General features: G+C 42.3%; 1 protein-coding gene across 1 annotated transcript in view; it reads right to left on the bottom strand.

Annotated features, from left to right (window-relative positions):
* The window catches only part of SMURF1 (SMAD specific E3 ubiquitin protein ligase 1), a 36,487-nt gene extending 13,001 nt beyond the window's left edge, over window positions 1–23,486 (bottom strand). Inside the window, exons 1-11 of the mRNA XM_006023976.2 lie at window positions 23,465–23,486; window positions 11,083–11,121; window positions 10,117–10,225; window positions 9,379–9,512; window positions 9,162–9,227; window positions 7,933–8,008; window positions 7,270–7,508; window positions 6,311–6,395; window positions 2,604–2,750; window positions 1,727–1,931; window positions 917–1,020 (exon numbers count right to left, since the gene is read on the bottom strand). Coding sequence (XP_006024038.1) covers window positions 917–1,020; window positions 1,727–1,931; window positions 2,604–2,750; window positions 6,311–6,395; window positions 7,270–7,508; window positions 7,933–8,008; window positions 9,162–9,227; window positions 9,379–9,512; window positions 10,117–10,225; window positions 11,083–11,121; window positions 23,465–23,486 — 1,226 coding nt within the window. The remainder of the gene's footprint in view (window positions 1–916; window positions 1,021–1,726; window positions 1,932–2,603; window positions 2,751–6,310; window positions 6,396–7,269; window positions 7,509–7,932; window positions 8,009–9,161; window positions 9,228–9,378; window positions 9,513–10,116; window positions 10,226–11,082; window positions 11,122–23,464) is intronic.
* Between the last annotated feature and the right edge of the window lie 297 nt (window positions 23,487–23,783).

Raw genomic sequence — 23,783 nt, 5'->3', positions numbered from 1 at the left:
CAGAAACAAAGTCATCATTGGTTTTGGACCTCTTTCCAAATTTTCAATTCTTTTTTTTATCTGGCTAGTGGAAGTAGATGATATCAAGGGACTGTGCCTGCAGTGACTGAAAGTCTTGCCAGAACTGCAGATGCATCAGTCACACAGGATAATTCTGGCACTTGGGCCTCTTAGTGTCCAAAGGTACCAGGAAAAACATACAGAAGCACTAGGTACTAAGGGCACCAAAGAGCTGGTGCCAAAGGAAAGGCTGTCAGTGAATCCAGTTGGTTACTGCAGACACTGTTTTCATTGTGGAAGCTGAGGGGCTCAGCTAGAGGGTCTCATCTGAAATCAGTAACTGTTCTAGTGCTCTAGAGACAAGAGAAAGGTGGGTCCAGTCTGCCCTTTACTTCTTTGGTTAGAGGAAGAAAGATGACATCTAGGGCACAGTAGGGGACCCATTGGACACCACTAGCAAAGAGAACATCCACCTGGCATATGCAAAGTGCATGTGCATACACACCAAGAGCAGGGCCCTTCTGGACAAGCAAAGGAGTTCAGATTTGGAAGTAATTAGGAGTCAGATGACAGCAAGATTTTAATCTGAAGTATTCAAAAGGTGCAGTCAGAAACCAATATTCAACTAAGATGCAGACTGGCCATTATCAGCAAAGAAAGACCGCCCGAAGGCAAAGCTAAAAGAAAAATCACAAGGAGGAAGGTAAACTTAAGCGGACAGAAGACAGTCAAAGTATTATTGTGGGAGAGGGAACAGGGAAAGGTAAAAGGTGCTGTTAGTAATGCCGGCAGCAAATCAGAAAACAGATTATTTTCTTTATCTATCACAATCAGCTATGGGCCACTAGCCCCCACTAAAGGCAATTTCACAATTAAAACATCCCAGATGAGGAGGATTAAGACATTTAAGACTGACCTTGCCACTCCTCCATAATCCAAGCCCTCCTCTCCTCGAAATTTCACCATGAGCCTCTTTTTTAGGTCTTTTGGCCTCATCTTCATTATCTGACGATATGACTCCTATACATAAATATACAGAGTTAAGAAACCCACCACAAAATACACTGTTACTTGAATCAAGATAAACCATAGTGTAATCAAGTCATATTTTTCACGGTCAATGTGTATTCCAATTATGTTCCCGTTAGTGTTAAACAGAAGGAAATATACACCGGCTTTAATTCTGAATTTGTTTTCTGACATACAACGGTTATTAATGTCATCCATGCCTAGAATAAGAGACTCCCCTAAAGCTACTCTTTACATGACTGAAATGCGCAAGTCATAAAATGTCAAAGTGACAGAGATGGCCTGGAATTACAATTAAGGAATATGCCCAAGAGAAAAATCATTTTGTCATTAATGTGAGTTTGGATGGATGATATCTAAAATTAGAGTAGCTGAGAATTTTCAATGATCAACTTTGCCGTAAAGTATACAGGTTTCACTGAAGCAAACCAGGCTACACAAAAGCCTAAGACCACTAGCAGACTTCCTCTTGCATTGTATGTACTAAACATATTTCCATAACACCATCGCCTAATAGCCAACATCTGAACCTGGGCTGCTGACGTTCTCTTCACCTGAAAAGTCTGTTGTATGAGAGCTTCCACCTCCTTCAGTCAGCGCGTCTGAGGGCAGGAAAAAATGAACGCCATATGCTGTGAAATGATACTCCAGTAGTCTCTCTCCACATCTGCATATCATGATGCACAAAGCTACATACCTCAAAGATTTCTTCCCTGGACACTTCAATGCGGCAGTGACCAGCTTGGGGTTGCTGAAGAGAGAGTTCATGTCTAAGGACTTTTAGCTTCTGTACCAAGTCTCTTTCATATCTTTGTGCAGGTAACTCCTCACCATCTTCTAATGACCCCTCATTTGGAACAGGCAAAGGCTGCTGGCTGGGCTCTTTCAGTTGGCATTGATGGCTTTGAATGAAACAAAAAAAAAAAAATACTTATTTTTATACCCATAAGAAAAAGACAGGTGCTATGTAACAGTGATGGAAGAACTAGTCAGGCCCACTTTCCATTGATACCCAACACAAGTGGAATATGAATTAATTAAAGAATACACTATAAACCCCATTATCTTTAATTGGCAGCTATAAGGAATTAAGGGTGTGCACATATGCATATGCAAGTGAAGATCAGCAGTACTTCCCAATTCATTCTTTTGTTGCAGTGATATGCAGCAAAACGATGCTGAAAGGCATGTCATCTGGGTAATACTGAGTGCTGACTGGGCAGTGATGAAATATTTTGTACCATTTTTCCAAGACTGAGACCTTGTGAAGGGTTATGACGTTCCATTAGAGAACTAATTACATAAAGAGCTTTATGAACATAACAGTCTAACAATACCTTCTAATGCAGTTGTAAGTTCAATAAAACAGACACTTGCCCCAAACAGTTACTGCATTAAATGTACGGATTATGAAGAAAAAAGTAAATGATGCTTAATAATTATTTTCCAACTATTTGGGTTGGTCTAATAAAAGATATCAGATTCACCCAAGGAACCTTGTCTGCCAATGATTCTTAAGGTATTTCAAGAGTCTAACGTTAAGAGATTAATTTTCTATCATGCAAGGTTCTTACTTCATGATGTGATGTAATCTTGGGTCTGTGAACTGTGTGGTTCTGTTATTATGATCTACAAAATATATTCTTCCAGACACTGTACTTCTAACTTCCCAGCCTGGCGGCAGAGGTCCTAGTTCGTCACAATTGACACTGTTAAGGTCCCTAAAGATGAAAAGAAAAAATGTTAGAGCATCTTAGTAACATAAATTGAAACATATTACTCCAAGGGAAGAAAACTCTGAATGAATATGGTGCTAAGGTAGACAGGGCAACAGCACCAAGTTAGGCAGGTGACCGTAATGGACACAAGTGTCTTTTATTAACCCAGGTGAAAATAGTTTTATTTAGTTGTGATACAAAGAACCCAATTATTCAAATAAAGATTCATGTGAAAAATAAATCAAACACTTTTGAGTTATAGCAGAAAGCAAGTTAGACATTAGTCATTATACTGTATTGTAAACTAATGGAAAGGTCAATGTAGTTTTGGGCTACATAGATGAAAGCTCATCATAGGGCAGTGTAATTATAGATCCTAATTAAGGTTGTGTGAAGCTTTGGACCGTGCTTTGGATCCAGGGAAGCTTTGGACACTTCAGCATCCGAAGCAGCATGTCCAGATTGAAGAGCTGGCTTCGGAAAAGCTTCAGAGCCGCCTCGGAGATCTGGCCATAGGGTATAATGGGGAAATCAATGAAATATCTATAACTTTGTTGTTTTTTGTCCCATTTGGATGAAACTTGCAGGGGTGGTAGCCTCTGCTGAGAGCATAAAGCCTGCTAAGTTTCAAGAAGATCGGTGCAGGGGTTTGGGGGGAACTGCACCCCAAATTCTTGAAAGCAAAACTCATGTCATTTGTATGCGTTACACCACATGCAGGTGAAAAGTGCAGGAGTGGTGGCCCCTGGGGAGGCCACAAAGCCTGCCAAGTTTCAAGGAGATAAGTGCAGGGGGATGGGGGGGATTGCACCTCAAGCTGTGGACAAGCAAAACTCATGACATGGGTGACACTGTGTGTTAAGGCGCAGCAGGATGAAAGCTGCAGGGATAGCGGCCCCTGCTCCAGCCATGACGCCTGCCAGCTGTTGAGATCGGTGCAGGGGGGTTCTGGGGCCCTGCGCCCCTAGCTGCTGACAGGCAAAACTCAGGACATGGGGGCTTGTGCAACTGACTGCGTCTGTCTTGGGGCAGTTGATTGTCTGTATTGATTATTTCCTCTCTTTAGTCTGTGGTTTTGTAGGTGTTAATCCCTGCTAATTAATGTTGTTATGAGTTAATTAGCAACGTGACATGAGTTTTGCTTTCAAGAATTTGGGGTGCAGTTCCCCCCAAACCCCTGCACCGATCTTCTTGAACCTTGGCAGGTTTCATGCTCTCAGCAGAAGCTACCACCCCTGCAAGTTTCATCCAAATCAGACAAAAACAACAAAGTTATAGATATTTCATTGATTCCCCATTATATCCTATGGCCGGATCTCCGAGGCGGCTCTGAAGCCTCAGAGCCGCTTTGACCAGATTGAAGCAGGAACCCGGTCCGGAGCTCCGGATCAGACTGCTGGCATCCGAAGCGGCCAGATCCGAAGCCAGAATAGCTGCCTACTCGCACAGGCCTAATCCTAATTACAACTGCATGCAGATCTGAACACCTCATTACCACAAAGACTGACAAACTGGATAGAGTTCAGACTACAGCAACATTAGTGGGTAAGATCTAAGGAAAAAAAATCCCTGACAAGTAAATCTGGATTGCTTTGCTATGCAATTCAAAAGAGGCTCAGTTAAAGAGAGTTTTTTTAAAGATGTAAATACTGTTCAGAAAAGAATTAGGATGCCCCAAGGAAGATATTAAAAAAGATGTAAAGTGAGGACATTAAAAAAAAAGAAAATGGTTAGAATGAATCAGAAAAATGTCTCACAATGAGATCTATTAGATTATGCAACAGCATTCCCAGACCAGACAATACGTGCCACTGGACTGTAAAAACTGTCCTGAAATAGTAGGGAGATGACAGACCCCGTGATCACTTCCTGTTCCTGTGATTCTTTGGAGCAACAAGGCTTTAAAGCAGAAGAGTAAATTCCATGCATATGGCCACTATTTAGGAAGAAAGGCGTTTTTCATGGAGATGGCTCCCAATATCAAAGAACTCAAGAAAATTCCCTTAAGCACTAATAAGGGCTACATCCAAAAACAACTGCAGCATTCAGAATAAATTAGTCTCTCTCAAATAAGGAACCTCAGAACCCAGCCATTTAAAAAGCAAGAGATGGCTTCTCCAGCCAGTGGCTTTTCAAAACTGCCCGTAAAAAATGTGCAGAAACTGATCTCTTGCCTCTATAATTAGCAAGTTTCTCATTCTAATAACTGGACTGCTCATTTTGATTCAAGTAAAGAGAGAGATGTTACTGACAACTTTGCCCTTTACACTCTAGAGTCTTAAAATGTGATTCTTTAAGACTGCTTTTGAAGATGGTCCCACTTGCTTTCAGGTTATACTTCAATTCTATTGACAGGATGTATTTTCACCTCTAGAATCTAAAATTCAGGAGACACTGACAGCATAGGTACAGGAAGATATTAACTGCAAAAAGCCTCCTGAGTTCACCTTGCCCAAACAGAGGGAAAGGTGCATGCCTTACCAGAAGCTCAGGATTCTGCCTTACAGATTCTGAATAGGAACTTTCCTAAATTAGCAATCTTATTATCAGTGGATGAGATTAACATTATGAAAGCTGTCTTTGATTTGTTGTGCACCTGAATGTATTTTAGGTGATTTAACTACGTCCAATATTTAGGGCTCATTTCTGCTAAAAGCCACAAACAAGGTTCTGATCTATGGGGTCTTTTGTCAGAACAGGTATGTAAAGAAAGCCATGTCAAATAAAAATAAGAGTGTCATCAGTGCCTTGTAAGCCACACTGTCTTGTCTACTTGAACTGCTCACTCGGGTGCCTTGGGTCCCCTATCAAGTCGTTATTAACACTGCCTGCATAGCATGTAAAAATTAGCTTTCATAGTTTTACTTTCCAGTCTTTAATCTGTCGGCTGCCCATAAAAACAGCATGGATAAGGAAGCTAGCCAGCAATAGATGTCTTTTTACAAAAAATTGGATTATCATAGATTAATTCTCCTAAGAGACTTTGCACCAAGTTAATCAGGGAGATGATTCATATTTTCCCAGCTACAAAGTGTTGGTCTGAAATGAAAAGACTTTTAAATAGTTTTTAAAAGTAATTTTTCAAACCCCTAGAGTTTACAATTGACAAAACATTTCTGCTTCAGCTGCATAAAAGCAAGCAATATTATGACTGAAGACATCAACCAACCATTCAGAAATTAGGAACTACTAGCAGCTGAAAGAGAGCAGTCTAACCTCTCTCCGCTGAGAGTCCAAGTCATTTTCCGGCTCGGAAAAATTTTAGGTTAGATCCAAAACAGAGCAATTTGCATCTTTATCCAAAAGCCAAAGTAACCTCAATATTTTATCAAGCGTGTCTTTAGTGGGAACTCACCAGGAGTTACACGTCATCTCTTTTTATATGATTTGGAAGTGACACGTAGTTAATTTTTAATTTATGAGCAAGCAAGTGTCCTGTGGTACTTGGGCAAAAAGCCAGTACAATTTTTGTTCCGTTAACCACCTCCTCATATTTGAGTCATAACACTTTAGCAGATTACCCTAAAGAGAAAAAAAGGTGACTTATAACCATGAATGAATACCTTGGTATCCTGGGGTCATGCCATGTGCTAACTCCAGTCTGCGTGTGCAAAAAATAAACTTGTCCCTGTACCGTTGTCCTTTGTTCTATATAAAAGAGAGGAAAATATTCTTTAATTATTCTATATTTGAAATTATTAAGAAACTGTAAACAGTTTCTTAAAGCTACATGCATATGATTTGACAAAAGATTGAGATGGTGCTAGATGAGACTAACTGAGCCATCGAGGCTGCTATATTTTTGATTACCTCTATCCAATAACTTTTTTCTGAGCTCAAATGCTGTTTTGATCAATTAACTTAACAGAATGTTTCATTAGCTGTTTAACACCTGAATTTAATTTTCTCTTAATTTTAGAGTACCTGGTTTCAAACTTTAACTTGTCTTCTACTATTTTTTTTAGCCTGAATCATTTATTCACTCTAAGATCTATATCCTCATTCTCCTAGGTAAGACTCTTCACCTCACCCTCTAAATTTTATTTTTTGGGTTTTTTGTATTATTTTAATTTTGTTTTGGTTTTTTCCTGAACTACAGGGCTCAAACCCACACATAATGTGCCCATGGGAAAATAAAAATAACACTACTACTTTGTGTTAAGTGCATTCTTCCTAGAAACACTTCCAAGGTTAGCCCCGGCTTTTCTGCAACAGCATCACACCACAAGCTCATGCTTAGTTTATGATCAGACCCTGAGCGAGTTTTGGAGTGGCAGATTTCTACGTAGCCAATTATTCTATATTTGGATATAGAAGGTTTAGCTTATTATTTAGCCAATCTTTATATAAGTTATAGTTTATGCTGCTTATGTTACCTCCCTAGAGGGAGAAAGGAATTACATGCACGCAGGTATTGTGCATATTAAGAGATGCAGATTGTATTTTATATCAAATACGAAAATGTATACATAAAGTCCTCTTATAGACTTGGCCAGATATAATGATTCTGGAAAACTCTTACCATAGCCTTCAGGTAGGTCAGGTGACTGATGACCGTGTGGTCTATTCTGAGGTGTTTGGACAGGACCTCTGATTTCAGGATTTCGAAGTCGTTGTGCCTGAAGCCTCTGATCCTGACTGGGGGATTCCACGAACCGACAATTCCCTCCACCAGCCGCACCAGTAGTATCCGTGTATGGTGCTGGTTCCTCCATAAAACAGCTCAGTGGCCTTCCAGGTCCAGAATCTTCATAAACTGTTCTGAAAGCAGGGACACGCACCAAGTTAACACCACAGTAGGTTAAAATACCTACTTTTATTCCTCTCCATGATTTGACTGATCTGAATTAGCAGCTTCTACATCCCATACTACCCCACATTGCTCTAGAGCCAATATCAAATCATCAGAAGATTGACCATCAAATCTCAATAAGACTGACCAACGAAGGACGCATGATAGGGCTCTTTCATGAAATTCATCTACAACAGTATCCTAACACTTCCATCTATATAATAAACCATTTTTTCTTAAGGAACTGGTTTTGTCAAGTTACTATTTATAGAATTCCTACTTTGTTTTATTTGCATTAACTTTTCCACGTAACAAAGAACAAAGACACTTTATTTAAAAATAAAAAAGGGTTAGTTTTGCTTTCTAAGAGTCACCAGAAGATGCAATACTTACCCTTCATTTTCCAGCAGCCCTCGGCAATCTACAACAGAACCTCCTGTGCCTATCCTGTCTCGTGTTTGTAAACTGACTGAAACAGAAAACCACAATTAACATTAAGACTTCTATACCATAATAATTAATATCTATGATGTTAAAGAACCACTACAGGCAAGCTGTGGCACTCTAGGGTCTATCATTTAGTAATTGCTTCTATAAGCATCACTCAACTTTCCTATTTTTTAAGAAGGAGGCTGTAACCAAATGTGTCAGAGCTCCAAATGTTGGACCAAGTCTTCTCCATCAATAATCCTGACTAATATTTCTTTGTCATATAAATACAGGCATTTTTTTATTTATGTGAGCAAAGCTTTATATCCCATAAGTACCAAGCTCAGGATGAAACAATATTATTTACCACTAGATGTCACTATAATGAACAGTATTACCAGTTTTGCAAGCCATGCATTTTCAAGAGTTGGCAAAAGAAATAATGTGCTGACCAAAATGTATTTTGTTATTCCAAAGTCATATTTTACAGTCAATAATAGCATCACGTTCCTTCTACATATTACCTTGGCTATAAATGTAGAAGAGATTTTCTCTGGAGAAAATTCACCTTAAGTAGCTATATTCAAACCACTGCCAAAATCTTCTGTTCATATTACTCCTATAAATTATCTTTACAATCACCAATTGGAAGAATAGAATCTGCACTGATCATGATTAAGTGATTTTCATATAAACTAATTTAGTCTGCATTCAGTTATAGTGAACAGGACATATCAGGATTGTTAGTATCAGAAATGCAGAAAACAGCACAGAAACTATATACAACTCTAGGACAATGGCTCTGAACCTTTTAGGCACCCCTGGATAGACTGGAGGCACCCCTTAGAAAATATCAGTTCTTAATTTCCACTACTTTTTTTTTTTTTGACTGCAGAAAAAGAAACAGAGCAGTTTTTCTGTTGCAAGAACTCAGAAAGACCACAACTATGGGTTTCTATTTGAAATGTCTGGGTTTACCTTGTGAATCATGCTTGGAAACCTTAGAGTGTTGAGATCCTTGAAAGGATTTCAAGGCATCTCAGGGTGGGGAAACCCTACTTGATAAAAGAATCAGTGCTCAAAAAAAAAAGGTTTGAAAGATATTTGTAGGAAGGTTTTTCGTTTATTTCTAATATAGCACCTATCTTATTTTTATCCAAGTAGATGAAAGTTTAAGCATAAAATGTTCTTACCCACTATTTGGCCTCGTACTGCATCGGTATCTGTGGGATTTAGTTTGCATAGATCCAAACGCTGGTCTGCAAATAAAAAAATCAATAGAAAAACTCAACCCAAGAAAATATTGAACTGAAGATAATAAAACTTGCTACTCACTGCTCAAATGTGTATCACAATGGAGTCTTGCAAATTATCTTTTTGAAAGTACACTAGATTGGGAACTATTCTTACATCCAGTATCTTTTAGTCGGCTGATGGCATTGGAGAGGAGTCGGACACACCCCAGGAAGCCAGCTCCCTGTTTCTTGTGGATTTTCTTGTGGTTCCATACGCTGATAGTTATGGAATCTGTTTTCCCAACATATCTAGAGGAACACATATTAAAGGAATTCAAAACTGGGTTCTTCATTACTCCACAAACATTATACTTTCCTCCATTTGGGAAGACTTCTACTGTCCTTTTTTTTTTTTTTTTTCGGTACTTCGGTCATACTGCGTTGTAAATAGGGAAACATTTATCCTTTGACAGCATTATTAGTAAATTTGCATGCTGCCATTTTAACATGCTGGTAAACTGATAACGCTCCAATTCTTGTGAATTACAGATCACATCATTAAAAGCTATGCAGCATATGAGCTCATTAATGTAAAAACATTTTTCTTAAATTCAGGCTTTTATTATTTTGAAGAAAATAATGCAACAAGGAGAATGCTTATGAATAGTGTCACTGCAGAGACATAACTAGTATATTATGCTGCGTCTCCAATATGAAAACATGCTTTAAATTCACGCACCTAAGTAGTAAAATGTCCATAAAGAAAAACTTCAGATTTATTTTAACTGCAAGCGATTACAACAAAGTTAAACTTCCTCGACAAGCGTGAGATGGAAGGAAGGTGGCTTGGTTTCAAATGCATTTGATTTTCTTGTTGGACACCTAGAACATTTATGCAGAACAAATAACTCACAGATCGTAATGCTGGTTCCATTTGGGGTCCAACGTGTTCTTCACAGTGTCAGTTGAATGGCACTGGCCTGACCCATCTACTACTATTTTTGCAAATGGGTCAGGAAGTCCTGCAGAGGGGGGAAAAAAGATACAACAGGATCAAATGCCTTGAAGAGATAGAGAAAAAGAAAACCTGTTTCATCTACTGACAGAGCCAAGATGATACATGTGCATTACAAGGATGTAAGAAGTTTCAGTTTTAAGTGATCAACTTTGTTATCTTACAGAAGGCTAATAATGTAGTCATCTCAAATTTGGCTGTTCTGCTCCTTTTTTGTGCAGATTTCCATTTCTTCCCAACCCTGCCAAGAGCTTTTAACATTCTTGCAAAAAAAATTTCCAATTTGCAATCCTCAATTTCTTTTAATATCTTCCATCCAGACAATGAGTTCCTAATCAGATGTTTGGTTTCTCTTGTGATGAGAATATACTCATAATTCTAATCTATGGAGAATGACTGACTTATTTAAGATACAAATGTCACCTATTAAAATTAACCATAGTCCAATTAAATACATGGGTTTACATTGTAACTATACATTGCTAATCCACTCATGGACATGGCATTTGGGCTCCAGCATTGGCATGGTAATTTATAGCCTTGACATGCCTTATGCAGAGTTATTACACCACCTCTGAAAAATATTATTGTTCTTTTGTAAAGGGAACATAGTATGTCACCGCAGTGCCAGTCAGAACCAGGGCTTGGGAATTTGTGTCCCCCTCCACTCCTGTGCCTAGGCTGCCTGTCTGTAAGAGTAACAGGAACCTGAGTATTAATGCAATGTTACTGGCAACCCTGAAAATAATCCCTAAACCTACCACAGTAAAAAGTGACATGCACAGCAGGCAAGACAATGATTTACCGTTTAAAAGACAAGGGTGAGAACAGCAGCATAAATTTATAGGGTTAGAAGCGACTTACTGAAGAAATCTTTCTTTGCAAGGTTCTTGGCACATAATACTGCAAAACAAGAACACAGGGTTATGACCTCTGAAAGCCTTGGTTTAAAATAACTTCAACAAACACAGTGATTATGGAACTCACATTAGAGCTTGGTCTCCATTTTACATTAAAAATGAACAAGTTAAATATGAGCACCGCCATCTTCCTGCCCTCAGTGGTTTTGAGACTAGTATCACTTCCGGGTACATTTACACAGAGAGGCAAAACTCGTTGCCTCGACCCTCCTAACTCCACACGAACCAAAAAAAAAAAACGTAGACTGGCAATGCATTACTGGCATTCTGTTAATAAGACCCCACGCTCAACTTACGGTAAGCGCCTTTCTAAGTACGGCAGCTTAAGCGAACTTCCCAAGGCAGAAAGTTCTTTCAGTACGTGATCTGAAAAGGGCTTCTCTTACTCGAGATCAACACATTGGGATGGTAGATCAGCATCCTTTATTCAAGCCGTTGTTACTATACTAGGATTTTTTTTTTTTAACCTTTGGATGTGGCCTCCTACCGATCCCAATTTACTCCACCGCAATCTGCCGGCAAATTCAGTTTCTTGCACGCAAAGATATTCTGACATTTCATGAAACGAGATGAAAGGGAGGACGAAGTACACATCGCAAGAGCCCTACAGCAGTTTTCAAATACAAAATTCTTTTTGCCCTAGATATGCCAAAATGCTATGCAAAAGAAGACTGACAAAAGGCAGCCAAAGTTCTTCATCGCTGTCTTGAAGGGCCACGATCAGACAGGATTTCTCTCTTCCCAAATCTATAGAAAAGGAGACTACCTCAAAAACGAGGTCAAGTGGAAAGGCTAGGTCTAATTATCTCCATTTCTGAAGACTACCTTCTATAACAGACTCCAATCCTTATTATGCTATTAAAGTAAGATCTTTCCAACATCTGGCTTCAGTTCCAAGAAGTTACCCAACATTTACTAAACTCCTGTAACAGAAGTTAAATCTAATATTAATCTTACTATCTTAAAGTTAAGTATTACCTTGGCTCAGAGAAGACAACTAGAAAAAGCAGTGTTTAATTTATGTAACACTTACTACTCGTTGAAAAAGTTCCCTTTCTGCCCAGATGACACTTCATCAAGATGCTCACATAAATAAAAATGACAGTGTAAAAAAATTTTTAAATCAACAATCCCTCTCATCCCTCGCTTGTCTTGAGGCTAAGAGGTTCCTCTCGCACCCCAAATCATCACTGGAAGCGTCACTTTTCCCAGTCTAGACTCAGAGAAGTAGTGGCAGGAAAACCATCTCACCAAGTCTGTGTTTGTATAGTCCTTTCGTTTTCTAGACACTCTGCTACCTGCTTCTGCCTCGACCAGGGTGGAGGAAGAAAAGGCTATCAAAGAACCAGTACGATCAAAACCAGCGCCGCACTAGCTCATAATGATGTGGAACCAAGTGAAGCAGTCCAAACTAGTTTGCCATTCAACCTGAGTGAACAGCAAAAATGAAATCAGTTTTAAATCCTTTGCTTAGCAACAATTAAAGAAATAGCAAAAAATAAATTGAAATATATTTTTATTGGTCTTTTTTTTTTTTTTTTTTTTTTTAATTGCCAGACTGCCTGGTCACAGAATCCTTCATTCATAAACCTTATTTCTGCTTTGGAAAAAAAGGAGAAAAAAAAAACTTAAGAGAATAAATATATTGTGGGGAGTAGCAGTGGACTGAGGGGTTGTGAAGCAGACTCATAAGTGTCTCACTAGTTGAAACGTCTATTTTAAAAAGTCCCCTTAAATACTGGAGTTTTTCAGCCTCTTACCACATTTCCCAACTTGAAGTTTTGAAAGCAGAAATAGGGGGAAATTTCCAAAACAAGACAGAGCCCTACACACAAATCTCACTGTTATATTTAATTACTGCTAACCCCAATTTTGGGGCGTTTTCTTGTAGCTACCTATTGGTAACAGCTTTTGCATGAGAGTTACTGCAAGCTCTTTAGCTATGAAAGAATGAGATTCAAATTATTTTTACCGGTTTTTGGTCTGCTCTAGTTGCCGACTGCTGCCAATTTTAGTGTTGCAATCTGTGACACCCACAATTTTAGGGTAAAAATTATTATTTCTTTCTAGTAGCATAAAAATACTGTCACATAACAAATAGCCAAGAAGGTTTTACAGAGCAATCTCAGCAGCCCGCCTGCCAAAGCCGTGTCTTTGGCTCCATTCCATTATTTGCACACTAAACTCACTGAAGCAAAAATACTTTCAACTGCCCTGTCAGTGGGTTTACTTTATAAAACACACACAAAAAAGCTCTCTAGATTTATAAACGCAAGTAAACAGATACGTGACAAAAGGTGCTCCGTGAGCACTGTGGTAGGAACTGGTCCTGGTGATACCTGCCAGACTTTCATAAAGTGCGCTGACACCAATGAAGCTTTACTGGCAGACTGGCACTCTGCTGCCTGGGTTATTTTTGTGGGTTGCAACATTATAATAAGGTTTGCTGCTTGTTGGTGTGAAAAAAAAATGTCACTGCATTGGTTGCAAAAATGGGGGTTAAGCATGCCATATTGCTTGCTGCCTTCTGGATTCTGATTCAGTTGCATACAATGGGGCAGATCCTACAGCACCTATTAGGCAACTAAGTGGATGTAGGCATCTACATGTGATCCTGCTGCAACCTGTTGGAGTCTCTGAAAACCCATTAGTGCATCTATTTTTGTAACATGCTGTCATCTAAGCCTTAAAGCTAAGTCATAAAAAAGCAGTGAAGAGTAGGACGATCCACCCACCTTTTGTATTAACAGGTTTTCAGGGACTAGAGCAAAGTAGAATAAGATCACATTTCCGTGCCTAATAGGTGGAGTAGGATCTGGTCCAATATTCTTTACTTTCTGTTCAGCCGTTGTGTCATCTTGAGGAGCACTTTTGCATGCATGCCACAAAAGCCTTTATATCAAGAGGGTAATATTTATTAATGGTTTGGGGATCATTAGAAATTAAATGCTGTGTAAGTACTTGCCATTACCAGGGGTGATATTAAAGGCCAGCTGCATAAAGCATGACTGCAGAAACATATTTGCCAGGAAGGAGGGAAGGTTTGTCTTTTCCCTCAATGTCAATGCTCACTTCAAAGACTTCTTCAGTGCAGAAGTAACTTGAGTTCCTACACCCAAGGTCCTCCTCTTGAATTGGCTAAGCTCAAGTGAGAGTGCCCACAACGCAAAATAACGCGAGCAGCTGCATCTTTGGTGCTGGTGTCTGGCACTAAAACTCGGATCATCTTCCAGGATTCATAAGCACTGTCATAAGCTGAGTCGCTACGATTTCTTCCCCCACTGAACTTGTTTTTCCGACACAAAAGAATTATGGGAAGGCACTGGAGGACCTGCAACTAGCAAGGGGCACTGGCCTGCATCCATGCCAAAGGAATAAAGTTTGCATTTTAGCCACCCCCTCCTCCTCGTCTCAGGCCAGCCAACTCAAGTTAACAGCAACAATGCAAGTCAAAGCAAGGCTTTGGGCGTGTGGACAGGACTTGAGTTGGGAACATCCAAGTTAGTGTTCAAGTAATGTCTGCAGAGAAAAATAAGCCTTCTGAGAATGCCCCTTTCCTCTCATGTATTATAAGATACTAGAAGAGCTGTACTGGTCACCTCTGTTCTTCCCCTGGGCATAACAGGTTGTCACAAGTGTATTTTTGATGGCATTCTAGGGGACGCTCAGCTCCATGTTATGCTTAATCAGCCATCAGTCCAAACTGCTAGGCCGGAGGACTGAAAAACAAATGTTTTCAGATGAACTTCTCTCTCTCTCTCTCACATTAGCACTTCAGTTGGCCATTTCTATTAAAAGCATCAACATTTTTAGTGATGTTGTTTGGGTTCCTGTTTGTACAGACTAGTGAAAAAACTTTAGGAAATAGGAGAAGATGACATGGGAAACAGAAAGCCCTACCAAATAAATGACGCATCATAATTAATGCTACATGTCAGTCAAGGACAAAAGGCTGCAAACTAGCCGAGATATTATTTCTGTATTTTGAAGACTTCAGATCTGCTCTAATGTTTTCAGAGGGCATATAGTATGCAACTCCCAAACACAGTGGGCATGTCTACACAAGGTGCTTTACAGTGCAGTAGAGCCAATTACTGCGCAGTAAGCATCCACGTCTACACATGCAGATACTTACTGCACAGTAACTGGTTCTAATTGCGAGTAAATCTGCTACCTGCAAATGCAAGCAGCAAATTTACTCGAGATTAGTAACTGTGCAGTAGTGCATGTGTAGACACCTGACCATGAGCAAACTTGCTCCCAGTCAGCCAGGCAGCAGGGAGCAGATTACTCCCTGCACCCAGGAGCTGCCTGCTGCTAGGGCACCAGAACCAGGGCAGGGACAGTGTCCCCATGCCCCAGCAGCAGGGAGCTCCTAGCCCCTGCTCATGATAGAGTGGAGCTGGGAACTGTCCTGGCCAGGGGCAGATCCTGGCCCCGTGCCCCAAACAGATGATCGAGGCATGGAACTTGGAAAGAGCTGCAGGGGAGGGGCTAGTCCCAGCCCCCTGCCCTGATCCTCCCGTGGGGCAGGTAGTAGTGAGCCCCTGGCTGGGTAGGGGCTCCCACTGAGCCAGGGAATGACTGTTAGTTGCCCCTCCCCTGCAGCTCTTTCCAAATCCCCTGCCCCTGATCAGGGAGCCAGGGCCAGGAGCACCCTGCTGGTGGGGCAAGGAGACATTGTCCCCACCTGGGCTCCTGTGGCAGAGCCAGCCCTAGCAGCAGGCAGCCCCCGGGGGCAGGGAGCAATCTCCGAGCCCCCCTGCCAGGAGACAGCTCTCACCTGGCCCCATGCTCCCTGCCTGCCTCTGGGCTAGCACCCAGGGGGAACCTAGACCTCCCCCTGGCTGGTGCAGGGACAGAAGCAGACTGCTGCCAGGAGCACCAGATCTCCTCTCGCATCCCTGCATGTGTAGACGCCTACCCGGGGTGGGTTTACTCTACAATAATTTAGTAAACCACCCCCTTCCTGCCCCACCCCTGGAGCAAATGCATGTGTAGACGCGCCCAGTGGTGACCTAAAAAGGATAATCTTGGTTGCCACCACTATAAAAAAAAAACAGAATACTATTCTATAGCTATAGTTATTTATGCATTTGATTTAAGAGCCATTTCCCAAATTGATGGTTTTCTACTGTTTATATTTATCCTTAAAACTACCTTTTTTTTTCTTCCAGGCAGCAATATATTCCATTATTCAAAGCTCAAACCCAGGAGGAAAAAAACCCCCAAAACCTGAATGACGTTTCTGAGGGCTGCAAAGCAAGCCAAAGTGATCTGAGTGTTAAAAAAAAAAAAAAAAAATTAGAGACAGCAACCACACACCACATGCTGCATTAAACTCCAGAATACTGTGATCCAAGATTAAAGACCTTAGCTGAATCTGTTAATTGAAATCACTTCTCATCCAAATGGCTCACTGTAGTTTGTGTGGAAAATATTCTGAATATCACCATCAACCCTCCCTAACCTGCCTTCGAGAGAACAGTTCTGCTCGCTGTTTCTATGTGCATACTCTTAAATGAGACTTCACTGCAGATAAATGTCTCTGTTTTTATTTCCACCACTAGGCAACACTTGAAGGTTTTAAATGTTTTCTCTTCGGTTAGCAATCACTTATACTTGATAGGGTTTTGAAGGAGAAAGCAGCAGTTTAACAAAAAAGGAAAACCACTAAAGGTACCAAGTGTGTAAAGATACAGAGACTTTAAAGCTAGCCACTAAAACATACTAAAGTTAAATCACCCACAAACACCAGTGCACCCAGTCTATTCACCTCTTGCTTTCTCTGTATTCATTTTTTGCTTTGACTTAAATTTTGCAAAGGTACTCCTAAAAACAAAACAAAAAAAGGGGGGGGGGGGGGGGGCAGGGGCAGAGGCCTCCTGTACAGTTCAGGCTTTGAAAGGTGTCTGAAGGTTTAATGTATTTAACTTTTCAGTAATCAAATCTGGATCTCTCTGGTACCTAACGCTGAGAGAGGAGAAGCTTAAATTAAAGGCTTATACAATACAGAGTCCGTGCAACCTGTAATTAGAACATTTTGCAGACATAACACGGCTCACTTTTATTAACGATAGGCAATGTCACTGCACTGACAAAGTTTACAATCTGACAAGCAAGCGAGCAAGGAAGAGATTCAATGAAAGCACAGATCAGATTCTAACATATTTAACGCATTCTACAAACTCAAGCTAGCACGCTTAAGACCTGAAAATATTTCACTCTGCTCCTACAAAGATTTCCTTCAATTAACAAAGAAAAAGGGTTGCTAGACTTATATTTCCCCAAGTCTCTATGCAGCCCTTTTATGCAGAATAAAGTAAAGCCACTTTTCTAGGTGCATTCTTTTATGGGCTGCAACTTACTTTATATACCTAGCTAGAAATATTTGGCATCTTTGAAGTGATCTGCAAGAAGCCATGCACTGAGAAAAAGCCATTTTATTAATCCAGAGCTAGTGATTAAGGTGACAAGAAAACATCTAGTTAGCAAAGGATAAAAAAAATAAAAATCAGCTCTACATAAGAACATAAGTATGACAGTTCTCACAATTTGGGCTCGCTAGGGGCCTCTTCAGAAGAGCACAAGGGCCCAGCACGATGCAGGATAAAACAGGAGATCTATGCAGGAGAAGCAAATTCAATTGGGCCTGTATGTGCCTGTGGGAAGGTACCTAATTGGGTGGATATGAAACTAGGGAACATGCATGAGTTATGGAACTGGTTAAAGGGATTTGGGGGGAGGAGAAGGAAGACTGGTAACTGAATTCAGTTAATACTGACATTTTGAAATGTATGCAAATTTAATTTGCCAGATGCTGAAAAGCATGGAAATCGAGAGCAAAACTGGTCAAGATGGGGAGAGGCACATCGTATTTTCACATACCTTTCTTCATCTCTCTCTGTCGTTACCTACCCATAATTAGTGCTGAACCCAAATGCTACTTCCTAGTTTAAGTATTTCCTTAAATGCCCCTAAAATCCTAGGGTCCTTATATTTATGATCCGCTGGTGCCTCCTAATACAGCAAAACCATGCTTACCCTCACTCCTCTCCTTCACCTTTGTGTCAAAAACCTTCCTACTCCCCCCGCATATATTTCCTCTTCTGCAATGAGCCAGGAAATACAAAAAGTCAGAAATATTTGGTTAGTGTAGCCATCCCCACCCCAAACACTCAGTCTTTGAAAGTGGGGCAGTCTCTGCAGGTTATCTGCCAGTCCTAAACATGTGGCCCCTAGCTATATTTGAGACCTACCTACTAGCTGCACCTCTTATCTGAATCTCCCCCACTTTTACCAGATACTCTCCTCGGCCCTGTAAAAGGAAGACAACTTGGACTGTAGACCAGCAGTTCCCAACCTTGAGGTTGCAACCCCCAATTGGGGTCTCAACAATAAAAAGTGTGGTTGCAAAGACACTTGACTTACAAATTTAAAAAAAAAGCAAGAAAGGGCAGGTTCCCCTTGCAGCTGGCAGAGTTCCAGCCTGCAAATGCTACTTCCTAGTTTAAGTATTTCCTTAAATGCCCCTAAAATCCTAGGGTCCTTATATTTATGATCCGCTGGTGCCTCCTAATACAGCAAAACCATGCTTACCCTCACTCCTCTCCTTCACCTTTGTGTCAAAAACCTTCCTACTCCCCCCGCATATATTTCCTCTTCTGCAATGAGCCAGGAAATACAAAAAGTCAGAAATATTTGGTTAGTGTAGCCATCCCCACCCCAAACACTCAGTCTTTGAAAGTGGGGCAGTCTCTGCAGGTTATCTGCCAGTCCTAAACATGTGGCCCCTAGCTATATTTGAGACCTACCTACTAGCTGCACCTCTTATCTGAATCTCCCCCACTTTTACCAGATACTCTCCTCGGCCCTGTAAAAGGAAGACAACTTGGACTGTAGACCAGCAGTTCCCAACCTTGAGGTTGCAACCCCCAATTGGGGTCTCAACAATAAAAAGTGTGGTTGCAAAGACACTTGACTTACAAATTTAAAAAAAAAGCAAGAAAGGGCAGGTTCCCCTTGCAGCTGGCAGAGTTCCAGCCTGCAAGGGGCTGCTTGGGGCTGGGGGGAGTGGGAAGAGGGCATGTGGCACCCCCTGCCTGATGGCATGTGTGCGCGCACACATGTGGTAGCCAGGCAGTGTGGAAAGCAGCTCCCTCCAGGTAAGTCTATGGGGGGCAGATTAAGGCCACCATGGTGAGAGAGGGAGAGGAGGAAGGGGGCAGGCCTAGGACTGGGGACACTGCTCAGCTGGGCCAGTGCATGGGGCCCAGATTTATGCATGGGGTGGAGAAGGATACATACTGCCCGCTGTGAGCTTGGGACTCCCCACCCTTCTGACCTCCCCCTGGGGTCATGCTGGGTCTGTCCACAGCCCAGTAGGCAGGATCCAGCGGGGAGAGAGCAGAGCATGGTGGGAGCCGCACACCAGCCACACCCCCATGGTGAGGCACCCCGTACCCATCTGGCAGCAGCAAGGGGGGGTGCAACTCTGCACTGCTGTCTCTGCTGCTGCTGGGTGGGTGGGCAGGGTGTGCTTCGTCACGGCAGCACGGCTGGCGTGGGGGTCCAAGCAGCAACACCAAGCCTTCCTGCCCCACTCTGCCCTCCCATGCCACGTCCTACTCACTGGGCCACAGAGGTCCCAGGGGGTAGGGTAGCAGGGTGGGAAGCCCTAAGCCCACAGCAGGCAGCCTGCATCCTCTCCCCCACCAAGGGCTCCACTCTGGCCATGCTGCCTACCAGGGAGAGGAGATGTTGATCTTGCCTCATATTTCAATGGGGTCATACTGAGGAAAAGGCTGGGAAGCACTGCTTTAGATGTCCATTTTCAAAGAGGGCTATGCATCATTCCCATTTTAAGCTCAATAAGAGAGAGCTGAGAACAGAACTCACATCTCCCAACTACCAGGTTAGTATTATATTAACAAGACAGTGCTGCCCTGACACTTGAATGAAACACAGGCACAGACCTTCATTGGGAAGAAAGTAAAAGCCTCAGACTTTTCAGATCTAGTGCATATGCCAGAAGAACAACCCTGGGAAAATAAATCAAACGGCTCAAGTGACCCCAGCCAGGTAGGCATTGAGCTGCTTCTTACAGCCCCCTAGGGTAGGAGCCAGCACCACTTCCCTTGGAAGTTGGTTCCAGATCCTAGCCGCCCTGACTGTGAAGTAGTTCTTACAGATGTCTAATCTAAACCTACTCTCCAACAACTTGTGGCCGTTATTCCTTGATATCCCGGGGGGGCGCTGGGGGAAACAAGGTCTCCCCCAAACCCTTCTGGTCCCCCCTAGTGAGTTTATAGATGGTCACAAGGTCCCCCCTCAGCCTTCTCTTGTGAAGGCTGAACAGATTCAGGTCCCGTAGCCTCTCTTCGTAGGGTCTGCCCTGCTGTCCCCGGATCATGTGGGTGGCCCTCCTCTGGACCCTCTCAATGTTGTCCACATCCCTCTTGAAGTGGGGTGCCCAGAACTGGACACAGTACTCCAGCTGTGGCCTGACCAGTGTCGTGTAGAGGGGGAGGATCACCTCCTTGGCCCTACCTGAGATGCACCTGTGGATGCACGATAAGGTCCAGTTAGCCCTGCCAACCATGACCTCACATTGTCGGCCCATGTTCATCTTGGAGTCAATGATGACTCCAAGATCCCTTTCTGCCTCCGAGCTCTCAAAAAGGGAGTTTCTCATCTTATAAGTGTGCTGCTGGTTACTACTGCCCAAGTGTAGCACCCTGCACTTGTCAGTATTGAAACGCAACCTGGTTTTGTTAGCCCACCCCTGCAACCTATCCAGGTCTTGCTGCAGTATTTCCCTCCCTACTAGCGTGCCCACCTGACCCCAAATTTTGGTATCATCAGCAAAGTAAATCGTCTATGAAATGCTCACAAATAGACTGCCATCCACTTAGGAGTACATTATGCTCTCATTCTTTAGCTACAGTCTATCACATACTGGACACAATGCGGAGATACCCATTATTATTCTCATTGCAGTGCAAACTTCCCAAACAAAACTTTCGGCTTGAAATTTAGAAGTCAGGAATTATAATTGTGTAATTCCATCGCAGCTTTTTATATGCGAAGCATCTTGAGATTTGTCTGCTGTTCATTTTATGCATGTAGATTCAATGCACCCAAGTTACAGTTGCTGTAGTAACCATAATTCTTGACTTGAGACTTTTATTTCTTAAAGCAGGAGCGCTCATCTCCTAGCTCATGGACCAGATCCAGCCCATGGAGCCATGTCATTCGGCCGGCAAGGTAACCACGCTTCTGAAAATGTGGTGGTAGGGGAACGGTGACAGCTAACTGCTGTTTCCTTGCTGTCATGTTTCTAGACCCAGAGAGTCCTGCCAGTTGGACAGCATGACCGTGTGCTAGATTGAGCATGTGGAGCCAATCAGGGTGGCACGAGACCAAGTGGGGCCAAGTGAACCTGGCATGCAGAGGCAACACAGGGGCTGATCCTGGCACACAGACCAGCGCCATACAACTCATCTGACCTGTGGAGTCAAAACATTGAGCACCATGGTCTTAAACTTTAACTTTTTTTTTTTTTTTAAAGGAAAAATAAAATAAGCAATTCTATATGAATGTTTTGCACCGATATAGGATCACACATTGAAATAAGCACTGATGCTCAGAGTTCTGGATCACTGACATAAGTTAAAAATGTGCTGCAAAGTCCTATGCAGCAGATCATTTTCTTCAAATTGCATCAAAATTTTGAAGGAATCAATCCCTACTGAAGTTCGAAAAATCAAGCTGTTAGTTACCCAAGCACTTAAAAAGCATCTGGAAAAAAATTCTTAAAGCATGAGAAACATGTTCCTCCACCCACATGCACTCATAACTCAGATTCCAAACTAAATTTTACCAAACTTGCCAAAACATATTCTGCACTTTTAACACTTGCTGCTTACAAGAGAACTTTTTTTCCAGTGATGTACAAATGTCAGTACATGACAGACACTTGATCAAAAGTTACGTGTTTGGCCTAAAGTCACAGAGAGCAAATCTGGGGCAAAGCTGGGAATTAAACTCTTGTCTCCCCTTCTAGCCATTACTCCACTCTCCTAGCCTTTCCATAAAATAAGTACTTTTTTGAACACTGTAAGCATTCTAAGCCATAGTATGAGCAATGTGCATGTGTTGCAATGCATTAGACGAGTGGCAAGTAGTTAATGCAGCTGAAAACCTGGAATCTGAATTTAAGTATTCATTCCAACTAGGAAAGATGAAAAAGTTACGAAGATTAACCTTAAAGACAAGTTTAAGCTACAGCTGAAATCAAGCCTTTGAGATAACATTGACAGTGCCACACTCATTGGGTAGGGAAGTACAAACAAAGTGAAATGCAGAGTACAAAGTCCACATACCAGATTGTGCCAACCTAAATACCAGGAGGGGAGATTTTTGCAAGTAAAGGGGACCATTTAAGTCCCAATTCAGGTAACTAAATTTTTTCTTAAAATACAATGAGCAGTTTTAAAATACATTATTTTAGTTCTTGTTCTTCTACCGTCTGTTCTCTATTCTTTTATCCAAAGCAAAAAAGATCAACAGCATTAAGTACATTTATGTTTTTGTAACCAGTTCATGAGGCTCAAAAGACAAGTGTGGAGTCATGCCCACAAAGCAGCTTTATTTCCACCCCTCTCCCAAAGCATATCCTTGTATCAAACAAGCTTGACAATCTTTACAAATAAAGTACACACCTATATATTTTGAGGTTTGATTTTGGGGGGGTTTTTCCATCATAGAAAAATCAGAGCTCCTCCTGCCCCCTTTGCTCATCAGGACATGGGTCCAACTGCGGCTGTCCCCCGCCCCCTCTCCTGCTGCTTTATGGTGCTGTGCAGCCCTGACATGCTGGTGCCCCTCACGGGGATCCCGGTGGCCAGGTGGCAGCAGCGAATCTCACCGCCCCACTCCGCCCTCCCGCACTGGGTCGCATAGGCAGCTTGGTGCCAGTCTGCAGCCCCATGCCCCACTGTGGGTACACAAATCTGGGGAGCACATGCCCCCCCCATACCCTGCCAACATTTTGCCTATGGCACCCAACCCCTCCTCAGGAGGGCACGTAGCAGCAGGGAGCCAGCCATCCCCTCCAGACAAGCCACCCAAGGCTTCATCCTGCTCCCTGGCTGCACATTCTCATCCCGTCCCTGGGCCTCGTGCACTGCCTGGCTGGGCAGCACCCCCAGTACCAGCTGCCAACCCTGCCCAACTCCTTCCTTCACCATGGGGGCTTGGTGTGAGCTGCCACTTCCTCAATCTGCCTGCCCTCCTGCACCACCTATGCCCCACCATAGACTTACCTGCGAGCAGCTGGGGAGCCATGCTCCACCACGCTGCCTGGGGCTGTATTGCTGGCCACATGCACATGTACACACATGCATGTGAAGTCCCCTGCCTCTGACTGGTCTCCTCCTGCTGCCCCCAGTCCCAAGCAGCCCCTTGCAAAGGGAAATCCACAGTTTCCCGCATTTTTCTCCTTTAAAGGAGAAAAATCTGTGTTTTTCTGCAGTAAATGGAAAACCTGGATCCCTGTTCATTGTCTATTGTCTCTGTCCCCGTTTAGACACATTGTTAGGCTCCAAAGAATTCATTTACAAAATGAATGTTTTACAAAAAAAA

This window comes from Alligator sinensis, unplaced genomic scaffold (genome assembly GCF_000455745.1).
Source record: "Alligator sinensis unplaced genomic scaffold, ASM45574v1 scaffold402_1, whole genome shotgun sequence".
Taxonomy (NCBI): Eukaryota; Metazoa; Chordata; order Crocodylia; family Alligatoridae; genus Alligator; species Alligator sinensis.
The sequence above is the reverse complement of the archived record's forward strand: the minus strand, read 5'-3'. Positions and strand labels throughout refer to the sequence as shown.